General features: G+C 41.1%; 1 protein-coding gene across 1 annotated transcript; it reads left to right on the plus strand.

Annotated features, from left to right (window-relative positions):
- Positions 1-4,279: 4,279 nt before the first annotated feature.
- On the plus strand, positions 4,280-14,518 carry LOC112891412 (zinc finger protein BRUTUS-like). The gene is made up of 14 exons (XM_025958258.1): positions 4,280-4,750; positions 5,669-5,878; positions 6,736-6,930; positions 7,014-7,348; positions 8,131-8,356; positions 8,443-8,611; positions 8,720-9,952; positions 10,516-10,687; positions 10,758-10,979; positions 11,395-11,532; positions 12,673-12,907; positions 13,003-13,062; positions 13,483-13,554; positions 13,639-14,518. Exons 1-14 carry the CDS (start codon positions 4,472-4,474, stop codon positions 13,771-13,773), a joined length of 3,681 nt encoding a protein of 1,226 aa, XP_025814043.1. The 5' UTR covers positions 4,280-4,471; the 3' UTR covers positions 13,774-14,518.
- Positions 14,519-15,296: the final 778 nt, after the last annotated feature.

The raw sequence follows: 15,296 nt of genomic DNA on the forward strand, positions 1-15,296 counted from the left end.
CAAACTCTGTTGTTTGGATGCATTCTGTGTACGAGCAATTGGTGCACCTAACATTTACCGATGTAAAGTTTGCGCTCGAACTTCTAATAATATTCTATGTGATCATTACCTCAGGGACAGCAAAAAGTTACTATTTTTGTTCTGGAGTTATTGGAGTGGTAATACCCGTTCTGCTTGTCAGCTAGCAGCGGCATGAGTCACCATGAAACTGACCGCCCCTAATCAGCGATTTGTTTAAGAAGACGCGGCCGCACGCATGGACGCGACAAAATGACGCTGGGCCGCCTGAATATCTGCAGCTTTTAAACTCTTTTCTACGCATGACTGTCAGATTAGATTTTGCAGCTCTGTCTGGCCGTGACCATGACCTTATAATTACAATGGTTCACCCTTTTTTTTTCTTCGTTTGGTTTCAGGTTTCAGAGAAAGTCAAACGATCGACGTAGAGCCAACCGCGCAGCCCTGCAGCAAACCAAGGATTTGCTGAAAGTATACAAGTCGAGATGATGTGGCAGTTGGTAGGTGCCGAAGCATTATGGATTTATTTATGGTCCAAACTGTTCGTGCCCTGATTGCAAAAAAAAAAAAGAAACTGCCTGTGCCACTTACAGTTCACAAATACGATTATGCCACTACAGAGGAATAGGATTTTGGTTTTTTATGAGGATGGAGGGCAGTATGGTACGGTTGATATAAAGAAGCAGCAGAAAGAAGGGGTGTTCTCGGCGACCGAATGATGGGTTGCTGGATGGAGAGGTTACCCTTTTGTTTTGACTAGCAAATGTGAACTGCCTCCCACTCCTGACTCCCTTGGACAAATCCGGCAGCAAGATCGGCTCGTCGGAGCACACTCAGATCCTACTACCTTCTGTCGTGCCACGGCCGGAACTAGCTCTTCAGATTTTCTTTTAGTTACGTGCCTAAAATGCTCTGTAACACGAGGATTGAATTTGTCGATTCCAATTAAGACACCACGGTGTCAATGCTAGCCAAGCAAGCCGTGTGAGCCATTCCTAAAAACATTTAGGGGCTGTTTGGAGGGCTGCCTCGGACGCCGCGCCATGCCACACGCGCCACAGGTGTGGCGGCCGATTCGGCCGCCGCACCTTAGGCGCGGTGTGGCGCCGTCGGCGGGCAGGCAAACAGCCCTTTAAACTTCTTAATCTTGTGACAACTATGACTACTGATTAGTACATAGCTACTCCTATATTTATGCACATTTCCATCTAGGCTGTTAGGTGGGTAGTACCAAATCTATCAATGTGTGAAAAGATCATATTCCCTTTGCCATCGTAATAATTCAAGTAAACAGTACTCTCTCCGTTTATAAGTCATTTTGGTATTTCTAGGAACATACATTTAGCAATGCACCTATATCGAGATATATAGAAAAATTATATAACTAGATTTGCTAAAACGATCTACAATTTGAAATAAAGAAAGTATATATATACTTGCATTAACACAGGACACGTATGACTGAAACGAATAGTTAAGTAATTCACACGTGCCAATTCTCACGTTATTGCCTACGATTAAAACATGCATGAGGGGGGCACCGGCCGGTGGCGCACACCGCCGCAGTGCACCAGCATGCAGCCGCCTCTCCCACATTCCGGCGAGCGTTGATGATACTCTCTGTATTATTGGCTTATTGCTATCCAACGCTCGCCGCATTCTATCCTGCGCTGTCTCCTCATCTGATATCTCCTCCGGCCTCTTTTTGATTCCTGGCAAGATTTGTGCTGCAGGGAAATGCAACGCTCGCCGCACTCCATCCAACGCTCGATGGATCTTCATACGGAGAAAATGGTCGGTGAAGTGGACGACGATAAGGCGCGCTTCTCCTGAAAGAGGGAGCTGACGATAAGGTTCGCTAGACAGAATTAGGTCGACGGAGACCGTGGATGATCTGTATTTTATTAGTTGCTACGACAACCTTCTGCATGCTAATTTTCGTATGATGATTTGGGTCAGATTTGGCGGCTTAAATCAAATCTGGCTTTACCTGAAGCTAATGGACGTTTTAGCACTGGCTCAATGCAAATAGGGTTTAGACCATCCAAAGACTCCTTTTCATAGGCTCTCAACTACGCCTGCTTTTATACTTATCCTCCTTGGCCAACCTACATCATACTCTTGCTGTTCTTTGCGCGTGGTAGTCAAAATCAAGTATATATATTAATTACAGATAATATCGAGTTCGTTTAAGCGCCAGCAAGATATGCATCGACACATCCCATTAGCTAGCTAGGGATAAGGTGACCCAAGTGTTTCTTTGTGCTTTGCTTTTGTTTCTGTGCCGGATTGTGTGGCTGCCTCTTGCTTGGTTGGGTTTCTAGAGATGTGCTTAGGTGTCTTGTCTTTTACAGATGGAGAGGTTTTGTTTGGTTGAGCAAAAAGATGGGCAACTGTCAGTGTCTCGTGTGGGAGAAAGTGGGTAGTTACGAAGAAGGCACACGGTATCTTTTTTGTTGCCCCAAATTTCGTGACTGAGTTAACAAGTATCCTCACTTCTTCATTCACATTTTCTTGGCATTAAAACTTAGGGTAGGAATAGTACATGCGCACAAGTTTATTAGTGGCGAAGTAGGTACACACATTACATGAGGTTGGGCCTTAAATCCTGTTTAGACCTAGGTATAGATCGCACCTGCAATTGTCTGGCATGTACTAAAAAAAAGCACTCATGACTTCCTTGGGAAGAGTGGGGTTGCTCTAAGAATCCAATTTTTTCCCTCAATTGTGCTGACAAAGAAAAATCATAATTTCTAAGTACGCATCTTCTTGAAATTGCAAAGGGAAAACGCTACCATTTTTTACAGAACCTTTTGTGTGGATTGTAAGATTGTTGTATGTGAATTCTTTTAAATGTATGTAAAAAAAAGGACAAACCCTACCATTTTACAGAATCTCTGTGCGTGGATTGATCTACATGAATTCTCTTACAATTAATTTATTTGATAGGTAACTCTTAGAAAGCTTTTTCCGAGGATTAACTTTCAAACCGCTCTGAAATGCATATGGAAGGAGAAACTCTATCAGTTTTACGGAATATTTTTGCCTAGCTAGACCGATCGATATACGTGATGAGTTCCTTTAAATGTAATATCTATTACAACAAGACTCCAAACAATTTTTCCCCGAGCACTAGCTTACGTATCTTCTTGAAGTTGCTCCGAAATACATGCAAAAAGGAGACATCCTACCATTTTTAGGGAACATGGGTTGATATATATATATATGTGAATTTTCTTAAAAGTATTTTCTTTGATAACCGGCTCCTAGCAAGATTTTTATGAGGACGGACTTACACAACTTCCTGAAACCGCTTTGAAACGCATGCAAAACAAGAGACCCTACCATTTTTACGGAATATTTCTGCTACAACAAGGCTCCTAGTCCTAGCAAAGCACTAACTTGCACATCTTCTCGAAACGGCCCCAAAATACACGCGAGAGGAGAAACCCTACCGTTTTTACACAATCATTTTGCATGGATTGATATATTCAAGTTTTCTTAAACCTGACTCTCAACGAACACTTTCCGAGCACTAACTTACGCAGTTACGCATGTTCTGGAAACTGCTCCGAAAATACATACGAAAGGGGAAACCCTATTATTTGTATGGAATCTTTTTGCAAGGATTGATATACGTGACGCATCATGAAAAATTTGCATCATGAACCACGCATATCACATGAGATTACTAACATACTTTTTACACGATTTCATCATCTGTTCGACAGAATTGATTCATCCAAACACTAAAGAGGCATGTTAATTTAGTGGCAGATTATCGACATGTTAATAGGTCGCATCCACGTAAATTTGAAGATATGAATTACATAATTATATAAACACTAACATCGATATTTTTGCCCATTCGATCATTCTCCACGTTGAGAATTTTCATTTACGTGCAAATGTTTTTCTGTATATCTATTTCGTCTTTCCTATAGCCATTACCCTACTTCACATGCATGTTTGTTTTGACTGTTGATGAACGTAGCCTGGTGTTCCTTTCATTGGGACGAGTAGCATAAAATCATCAATAGCTTTTTTCAGATGGTTTTGTTTTTACGCTCTTCGGTGCTTCCGTTCCGTGTATATTCTATTCTGGAAGCTTTATAACCCTCTCGACCTAACCGAACGCCTCAAAGTTCAAACCGAGAACAGTAATCCGTGGCAGAAAAATAACCGCACGGAGGACAGGGGAGCGCTATAAATAAAATAAAATAGATTTGAGGGCACACCGAGCGAAAGAGACCCCGGAAAAGCCACCGCGAGCCAAATCCACTCCTCCTCCCTCTTCCACAGGCTGAGGGCCGAAGCCAGCCGAGGAAGCCAGGCGACAGGCAACGCCAAGTCGCGAACACCCTAGGCGGTCGCGGGCTGCGAGGGAGAGAGCCGTGGCGGAGTCGCCGTCCTCGCCCACGGAGGAGGAGACGGCGACGGCGCCCGCAGCGGGATGGCGACGCCGACGCCCATGCCCGGCGGCGAGGGGACGCTTGCTGCGGTGATGCCGCGGTCCCCGTCCCCGACGCCGGCGGAGGCGGGGACCTCGGCGGCCGAGACGCCCGTGCTGATATTCCTCTACTTCCACAAGGCGATCCGCGCGGAGCTCGAGGCGCTGCACGGCGCCGCCGTGCGCCTGGCCACGGAGCGCACCGGCGACGTGGCGGCGCTCGCCGAGCGCTGCCGCTTCTTCTTCAACATCTACAAGCACCACTGCGACGCCGAGGACGCGGTACGGATGCTGGCTTCCCCGTGCTGGGCCCCGTTTCTGTGTTTTCGTCCATTTTTCTTCCTGTTACTTCTTGTTCGGTGGGGGACTTGAACTGTGGTGGATTTGGGCATGGATGCGCGTGGGTTGGGTGGGCATGGATGTGAGAATTACGGTGGTATTGCGTTTAGGGTTGCGGAATTGTTGCCTTTGCTTGGATGTACCTGGTGCGATGGGGATTGAATCGGGTGAGCATTGTAGGATCTGAAATTGGGTTATGTTCATACGGTGGTGTTGAAATTTTCCAGCGAGTTGGAGTTGGATGGTATGGCGGACAGTTTGAGATGTGTTTTGGGTTAATTAGCCATGCGAGTACAAACAATTATTTGCACTTTATGTCCTTCCGATGGTAACACAAGGAGATGGGAGTCTGAGCTGAACGAAACATGAGGGGAAAAACCTCTGTTCAATTGAAACTACCGTGGAAAGTTTGATTCATACCATCATAAGTTGCCTTGTCTGTCTAGCTTCTAGGGTAGCACTATCATCCTTTCGCTGTGGTTCTAGCGCGATAATGTTCACATTAGTCAGATTGAATCTGGTATGCCTCTCATAGTTCTGACCAGTTAGAATCAGTGAAAAATGGATGCTGCAACCCAGAGAATGAAAGCAAACTTTTATTATCTCCTTTTTTTTTGTTACAAGGAGTCTAGCTGAAAAGCACACTTACTCTGATCTCCATCTTTTCCTAAAATGCCGCCAAAAGTAGATGTTTGAAACACAAAAAAGGAGGCTGGTTGTCGTTTTGTAACTGCTTGACCGTTTTTGTAGTGCTTGAACATTATTGCTGTCTAAAATGATGTCAGTGGTTTACAAATTGATCATATAATAGATATGCTCATTAAAAACATGCTTATATGTTTCATTCCTTTGGAATTGCAGGTTATCTTTCCAGCACTTGATATCCGAGTCAAGAATGTTGCAGGGACCTACTCCTTAGAACATAAAGGGGAAAGCGATCTTTTCAACCAGTTATTTGCTCTCCTACAATTAGACATACAGAATGATGATGGTCTTCGTAGGGAGCTTGCATCATGTACAGGAGCAATACAAACATGTCTCAGCCAACATATGTCCAAGGAAGAAGAACAGGTTGGTAGTCAGTACCATATACCCCTTTGAATCTCATTTATCACATTAATCATGTCATGTCATGCTGGATAAATAACACAGTTTGGTTGCATCCTCGTTAGAGAAATTGGGATATCATCGGCAGGGCAGTTGGCTATTGTAATTTGTATAGGAAGGTCAAGTTTAAATAATGGCATACTTTGCTATCCTATATATATTAGAGTATAGAGAGTGTTATTCTTTACATTGTAAATTTTTGCTCTCTTGCTCTTATGTCACATTCTTTTTCCAAAAAAAAGAGAGAAAAAGAGTCTTATCTAATTATGGTATACAAGCTGTTTATCTTGTATTAAAGTTCTTTTGAGCTATCTAGACAAAGAAGTGGAGACTTGGTTTTCTGTTCTTTAGAGTTGGGGCAAAAAAATTTCTTTTTCGCTGTTTTGATGGATCATGCCTCCACTGTGGTGCCTGCATTTCACAAACTTTTTTATTGGAGGTAATTGATTGGATAGACCGATGCAATGAGAATTTATTGATGTAGAAGTGGGAGTGTTTGTTTGGTTGGTGGCATTAGAGTTCAGGTGGGATGTGGAAATTTGGTCCAGCTCTCACCATTTTAAACTTGCGGGGATGGTCGATAATCGGTCATATCTACCTTTCATTGGGGACTCATTTTAGCATGTATTGTGACTATAGTTTGCCATCCCTTTTTCTTGATAAGGTTTTGGGATTAAAAACCAATTTCCCATGTCCCATATGATGTCCTCAAACTTCCATCCCTCCACCCACAGATCTAATTTGCACTTAATGAATATACGGACTGTGCTGTAATGAATTTTTATTGGCGTCTGATCAAGGATCATTTAAATTTGTTTCAGGTCTTCCCATTGCTTACAAAGAAATTTTCATGTGAAGAGCAAGCTGATTTAGTGTGGCAATTCTTGTGCAACATTCCTGTAAACATGATGGCCGATTTCCTCCCATGGCTGTCAACTTCTGTTTCCCCTGATGAGCACCAAGATATCCGTAACTGCTTATGTAAAGTAGTTCCTGATGAGAAACTTCTCCAACAGGTTTCCATGAGCGCACCTCTTATATTTTCTTTCAATATCTTTGCTTTATATCCTGTTAAAGTTTAATGTTAAAACTTGTGAAGGTTGTATTCACATGGATCGAAGGGAAAACAACAATAGAAGTGGCAGACAGTTCTGCTGATGGTAATAGTGCTGAGGATGTCCCAGACCAAGGGGAGAAACATATCTGTTCACATCAAGGTTTTAAACTTGGGAGTAGAAACTGTGCAGAATCTAATGATGGACAGGTTTACAGGCATCCTATAGATGATATTTTGCATTGGCACAATGCTATTCGTAAGGACTTGCATGATATAGCAGAGGAGACAAGAAGAGTGCAGCAGTCTGGGGATTTTTCTGATATATCAGCCTTCAATGAGAGGCTTCAGTTCATTGCAGATGTATGCATCTACCACAGGTGTGTAGAATTGGACCTTCACTGATGCACATGTTATGGCCATGGTAAAGATGGTCTTTCACTGAAACGTTTTTCTACCATGTTTTTGTTTAGTTAAAAGTATGTCATTCATTGGTCAATTTTAAATTGTTAGCTTTTCTTTGCGTCAGTGACACAAGTACCTTTCTTGACATTTGCTGTTGGGTGCAACAACACTAGGTGGCCTATCCCTGTGTTTGTGTTGTGGCGTTTTCTAAATTGCAGTTTCATCTTACTTTGTTGTCAGCTCCTCTTTTAGAGCTTTTTCCTAACTAAATCCCACAACAATTTTGAGAACAGCACATCAATGGCCAAATTGGTCATTACCACCATGGAATAGGACTGTATTATCCTAAAAATTAACTAAAGAGTAGCTTAGTATAATTTTGGTCTTGCATGAGTCAGGAACAAATGGTTTTGTTCATTTTTTAAGCTATTTTAATTTTTCTAGACAGGATATCATCTTTCCATCTGATGTTATATGTGACTGCATAAAGCATGGTCAAGCAGTATCACATGACATGCTGATTCTCCTCGAGTTTGGGCAGTTTGCGTGCTCGTTATTGTTGTGTATTGTTGTTTTGCTGCATGTTACGGAATTTATGCTACCAGGTATTGTTTGTGTGCTCGTTATTGCCTATTAGGCGGTATAATTTAGTTTTTCTTAATTCACTTTGCACAGTTTTTATTTGAAAAAATGTCCCTGTAGTTAAACTGAACCTTATCTTTAATCTCACCACTTCCATTCATTTTGTGATCTGCAGTATCGCCGAGGATCAGGTCATATTTCCTGCAGTCGACAGTGAGCTGTCCTTTGTGCAGGAACATGCTGAAGAGGAGCGCCGATTTAATAATTTTAGATGTTTAATTCAGCAAATCCAAATAGCAGGAGCCAAATCAACTGCAGTGGACTTCTACTCGAAGCTGTGTTCACATGCTGATAAAATACTGGAGACAATCGAGAAACACTTCTGCAATGAAGAAACCAAGGTTAGTACCTAGTATTCAGGTAGCTTGGCTGTTGGAATCGTTACCTTATGTTGGTCAAAGCCTCATATATTGTTGAACTTAACTAGGTGCTTCCTCAAGCTAGGATGCTTTTCTCTCCTGAAAAGCAAAGGGAACTTTCGTACAAAAGTCTCTGTGTCATGCCATTGAAATTGTTGGAACGTGTTTTACCATGGTTGGTGTCGAAGCTGAGTGACGAGCAGGCGTCTTCTTTTCTTCAGAATATGTGCTTGGCAGGTTATCCTTTTACTTAAATCATGCTATAGTGTCATCTCTATGCATTTATTAGCTTGAATGATTTCTTCAAAAATTCCATATTTGCTAAAAAAGATGCACATGAAACAGCATCACCATCGGAAACTGCACTGGTCACTCTTTTCTCTGGCTGGGCATGCAAAGCCCGGGACAAATCGAACTCAGGAGAATATTTATGCTCAACATCAGGGACAGCGAGATGCCTGTTGGATGATATAGATGATCTGGGCAAATGCCGGTCATTCTGTCCATGTGCTTCACGCAACGGTTCAGGTCTTCCTGTGCAGCTACAAAGTGAAAATGGTTCTAGGCCAGGCAAACGTGGAAAAGATGCAGAATCTTTTCCTGGTACTAATGGAAGCTACTGCTTTCAACCTGCTGACATTGAAGCAAGTCCATGTAGTAAAAAGCCTTGTTGTATTCCTGGGTTGAGAGTAGAATGTAGCAATCTTGGTATTGGTTCACTGGCTTCGGCGAAGTCCTTTCTCTCCCTATCATACAATTTTAATGCTCCTTCATTATATTCGAGCCTCTTTTCGTGGGAGAAAGATGCATCATTGTCCTGTTCAGATGGCATTTCAAGGCCAATTGATACCATATTCAAATTTCACAAGGCAATTCGCAAGGATTTAGAGTACCTAGATGTTGAATCTGGAAAGCTCATTGATGGCGATGAGTCTTGCCTTCGCCAATTCATTGGAAGATTCCGTTTGTTATGGGGTCTTTACAGGGCTCACAGTAATGCTGAGGATGAAATTGTGTTCCCGGCATTGGAATCAAGAGAAACATTGCACAATGTGAGCCATTCATATACTCTTGACCACAAGCAGGAAGAAGAATTATTCGAAGATATATCTAATGTTCTTCTTGAGCTTTCACATCTATATGATAGCCAGAGCCATGCCCAGACTGAAGTTAATGAAGTAGAGCGAAACTGTTCTGATTCATGTAATGAGGCTGATTGGGCTAGAAAGTATAATGAGCTTGCCACAAAACTTCAAGGCATGTGCAAGTCTATCCGGGTTGCCTTGACTAATCATGTCCATAGAGAAGAACTTGAGTTGTGGCCATTGTTTGATAAACATTTTTCTGTGGAGGAGCAAGATAAGCTTGTAGGTCGTATAATTGGTTCAACAGGTGCTGAGGTTCTCCAATCTATGTTACCATGGGTTACATCAGCGCTCTCTCAAGAAGAGCAGAACAAAATGCTCGATACGTGGAAGCAAGCAACTAAGAATACAATGTTTGGGGAATGGCTAAACGAGTGGTGGAAGGGAGCTCCAACATCATCTGATTCTTCAGCAGAGGCATCCTCCGCTCCAGGTCTGTGCAGCTGTTTTCTTTTTGCCTTGGCCTCCACCACTAACAACTTTGCAATTTGCATTGTGCCCCTCTTTTCAATATAATGTTTAATAGAATAACTCCGGCAGGTATGCACATTAATTTCATGAGCTATACTATCTAGACGTTTTATTTATTAGAGAGAATCTTTCATCAATTGGTCAGCGCTGTACTTCTTATAAGTTGTAAGTGCAATGTTTGGCTAGATGAACCTCGAGTTGTTGGGTCAAACCATTTACTTTATGGCACAGAAATAAATAAAAAAAATCTGGAATTGTTGATATTTCTCTGCAATGGTACAAATAACGATACTCTGGTTTACCTAGGATATATTAAATGAAATCCTTTCAAGGACTATTCATAGGGTGTTTCATAGAGCATAGAAAGACTATTGGTTCTTAGAATAGGGAAATTTGATGTACAGTGCTAGAGCAACAAATTGATAAACATATGCCCTTTATGCTTATTAGTTTGAAAGTAGTTCTATGTTTGGTTCCTTTTATTTTCCACTGACAAACAACTTTCGTTATGACTGAGCTTTGTAGATAGTCATTTTCAAGATAAGCTTGAACAAAATGACCAGATGTTCAAGCCTGGCTGGAAGGATATATTTCGAATGAACCAGAGTGAACTTGAGGCTGAGGTGCGAAAGGTTTCACGAGATCCCACACTTGACCCAAGGCGGAAGGCGTATCTAATCCAAAATCTCATGACAAGGTTTGATATTTGAATGTTTCTATGAATTTAGTGTTACAAATATAAATATTCATAATTTTGTGCGTGTCAGCCGCTGGATAGCTGCTCAGCAGAAGTTGCCGGAACCAAATTCAGAAGAGTGTACTGATGGTGCCAGTATACCTGGATGTGTTCCTTCATATCGAGACGAGGAGAAGCAAATTTATGGTTGTGAGCACTACAAACGGAACTGCAAACTTGTTGCTGCATGCTGCAACAAGCTTTTCACATGCCGATTCTGCCATGATAAAGTTAGTGACCATACAATGGAAAGGTAAATTTCATTGCCTGTTCTCATGCATTTGTTTTTATCTTGTTGATCCCGAAGGGTAGTGTGTTTTGACTTTTCAGATTTATTTTCCTTAAACTTAATTGAAACTGCCTCAGCATGCTATATAAAAAGAATGAAGATGTGTAGGAAAGAGAGAGTTTGCTGTTAAAATGTTTTCCAGGTCTGCTGCTCATCATTATTTATATGGCTGCACCTAACTGTGCGTGCATGATTTGTATTGTCCTGATGGGATTGCAAGTATGTCTAGCCTGGAACTTTTTGTGTCTTCTCTAGTCATCCTCTTAACACCGCCCAAAGCAAAATTTGTTTGTCCTTGTGTTACTCTGCATTCTCTCTGCTAGACGCCTGCAACACATTCCAGAAAATACAATGAACCAACTCTACTTGATATATGTAGGAAAGCAACACAGGAGATGATGTGCATGGTATGCCTGAAGATTCAACCTGTTGGTCCAACCTGCCAAACCCCATCTTGCAACGGGCTATCCATGGCAAAGTATTACTGTAACATCTGTAAATTTTTCGATGATGAAAGGTAATATTCCTCAACATGATTGAAACATGAGGCATTGAACAACTGATGTTCTAGTCATTTTTTAACAAAAATTTGGATCAGTATTGGTTTTCTTATTTATTTTTGACATACGTAAAAATATGGATCTGTTGAAATGATTTATCAATATAACACGATGTGCCTTACATATATTTGCATCCAATTCAAATCTGGAAAAACAACAATGTTGGCTGTTTCCTGAACTGGAACCTATCAAGTTTGCCATTGCCATTTTATGTTGGTAATTGGAGCTCTGGAAATTTATTTTATTGATTACCTATGCTGCATGGAAATGTAGTATTTTAACTTAGTAATAAATGAATAGCAAATCTGACAAATACTGAAGTAACTTCTAATATCAACAGGTGATGATGATATAGTATGCTATTGTTATATATTACATCTCCATTCAGGAACAATCTGACCCGCATTAAAATCCTGTAGCATTTTGATGGAAGGGCAATATTTAGCACAAACCACTTCAGTTCGTTTAAGGAAGTAATAACAAAATAAAGATCCCAAGAGTGAGGTGTGATAGTCTGTGGTGTGTCCTACTCTACCTACATTTCAATTTTTCAGGGTTGAATTATTAATTCTATGAGAAAGAAGAGAGCAAGGAAATGAGGGGTGGATTTGTTGTTACTGTTGCGTTTGCTGTCTTCTTTCTGTTACATGTATAAGAAAAATTTCTCCGCTAACCTAGTAGTCTTGAGTCTAACTTTGTGATTCCTTGAGAGGCTTGTCTGATACCCAAACCGAGGTGTGTCGCAGGGCTGCAGACCACACCTAGCTATTGGCTTGGACTATATTTCCCTCAATGATTTTTGTTTTTATTTACTTCTTCATACAACTAATGGAAAATGCAAGTTCTCTTTGGATCATACGACACTACTTTGTTGGTTTTTAAAATATTTAGATGTTTTTTTTCCTGCTCTACTTTTTCCAATCAGTGCTTACTGTTCATTGCCCACTGCCATCAAACTAGTTGAAACCTTTTAACTTTCAAAGTAGGTGTGTTTTTTTGTATCGTAGGTTTGTTATCTTGCACCTCATGTTTCAATATAAACATCTGGATTTGGAAATGAGCAATATGGCTCTTCTAACATTTTTTATGTTTTCCAGGACCGTTTACCACTGTCCGTTTTGTAACTTATGTCGTCTTGGGAAAGGTCTTGGTGTTGATTTCTTCCATTGCATGAAATGCAATTGCTGTCTTGGAATGAAATTAACTGAGCACAAATGTCGGGAAAAGGGGCTAGAGACAAACTGTCCAATCTGCTGTGACTTCCTGTTTACATCAAGTGCGGCAGTCAGGGCCCTCCCTTGTGGCCACTTCATGCATTCAGCTTGCTTTCAGGTATGCAATATGCATTTAGTTGGACTGCGACGTAATTTTGTGATGTATTCTCTGGCTGTCAGCAATAATTTTTAACAAGTTAATTGCCAATCCAGGCATACACTTGTAGCCACTACACTTGTCCTATCTGCTGCAAATCCTTGGGAGATATGGCGGTAAGCTACATCACTCTTATGACGCTGTGGCTATTTTGTGTTTATCTTAGTGAAGTGTATTCCTCTGTGTTCCATACTTCACTTACTTTAATTTCTTACAATAATGAGGAGTTTCATGTTTGAATTGTGTGTGGCAAACTTGCCAATCGGTTCACATCTGCCTTGGAGTAGCATGGGTTATTGTTGCGGTTCTTATTCTTTTCTTTAACTTAAGAACTTGCTGTGACTACATGCTGCAGAAGGAATGTATCATGATGTCTTGTTGTGTGACTTCTGAGTAAAATCTTCTCAAAGAGTCTATTAATATATCTTAAAATATCACGAGGATACTGGTTGTTGTCTGAGTTGATTGTCTAGATTCTGGAATGTGCTAATGATCATACCGAGTTAGATTCATAATTCATTTTTCCTGTGCAACAGGTGTACTTCGGCATGCTTGATGCTTTGTTGGCTGCTGAAGAGCTTCCTGAGGAATACCAGGACCGGTGTCAGGTAGTCCAGTTCTTTTTTTTTCTTTGATTTTCATTGTGTAAACCAGCACAGTTCTTATTTATTTTTATTACATTGCCTGTCCAGGACATACTTTGTAACGACTGTGAGAAGAAAGGGAGATGTCGATTCCATTGGCTATACCACAAATGCGGCTCCTGTGGTTCGTACAATACCCGAGTTATCAAGACTGACACAGCAGATTGCTCGACAGCAAACTAGTGGGAGGGGATATTCGTTCGTATTAGTATTTGTTCTCTTTTCTCTTTTGTAAATATATGGTCTAGCGAGATGGAAAAAAGGAAATCGTGTAGAAAGCTACCATATTTTCATTCCGTAGTTATTTCAGTTTTGTAAGTGTAGCTTGCAATTCACTAGGTCTAGGGCGATACAAAAATGGACGGTTCTACATGGGGGGAATACATAATTGGAGAAGACTGACTCATTGAAAAAAGGGGGAGAGAGAGAGAGAGAGAGAGAAATCACCTGGATAACATGTGATACAACTGTTACAGCCACTGGTGACCTTTCTAGATAGGGAGGATTGCTCTACTGATTTCTGAAATTTAGCTGAGAACAAAAAAGGTCCTGGAGACAATTCTGGACAAACAGAAAAAATCTGGTCCGTACTGTGAAAAGTCACTCCTGGAGGCTGGAGGCCAATCTGCCGCCGGCATCAGCGCTCCTCGCATCATGGGATGCATCTATTTTCCTATTGGCGATGCCAACGAGGCTCAGGGTCACATATAACGATCTCAGCAGGCAATGCCTGATCTGGAATATTCTGATTAGCTGGAGCCTGGAGGAGACTTATCAAAGGTTGCTACAGTTCTCTGGCGCCAAAAACTTACCCAACACTATTTCCTTTCCGTAGATCAACTTGACTGCACTGTACGCACAAATGAACATTACTTTGCCATGTGCTTTGGCAACTGACTTTGGTCGTTAGATAACTTCTATTTGACAAGTCTGTGTCAGCTGATTTTTTTTACAGGAGTGTATCAATTGATAATCCAGAAATGTTTGGAACGTATTGTTCCAGGCCCGATGGACCTAAAGATTCACTACCCACAATGGTTTAAAGCGGCGGATGGGTACATAGAGGGGGCTACTAGTAGTCACATGCGTGACTGGCTATAACGCTATCGCAGAAAGAACGAAAAATAGGATGGGCTCTGCATGGCGACCAAGAAATATAGTAAGTCCACCTGCAATATGAAAAAAGTAATATATACCAATATAAATATTGAAATCAAAATCCGATCACACATAATATTTTTTATTGATAAGATTATTAAAATAAGATCACGCTTAAATATATTTGGATAACTTTTATATTGGAACAATTGTTCTTCTTTAAAAATGTTCCACATTCATAAAAAATGTTCTAAAAAAACAATCATCAAAATATAGTCATGTGTGATTTAGTTTTGAAGATCATGTTGTAACGAACACAACGGTAAAATTAAATTTTATTTGGACATTTAATTCAAAAGTTATGCACTTTTTTATTTGCATTTTCGTTTGCATGTGGGTGTCAGCGTGTAGTTGTCAGCCTATATGGGCCATTATCGATCGTGGGCAAGAAAAAGTAAGCGCGTCAGCCTTTTGCGACGTACATGCTCTCACCCACGCACGACCTGGAATATTAGCGTACATAGATCTGAGCAAAACAACACAGGACCGGCCCGAGCCTGATGGGTTAAGGCCCAGTTTGGTTGAGCTGTGCTTTTGAAAAAATAGTT

The sequence above is a fragment of the Panicum hallii genome, chromosome 5 (genome assembly GCF_002211085.1).
Source record: "Panicum hallii strain FIL2 chromosome 5, PHallii_v3.1, whole genome shotgun sequence".
Lineage (NCBI taxonomy): Eukaryota > Viridiplantae > Streptophyta > Magnoliopsida > Poales > Poaceae > Panicum > Panicum hallii.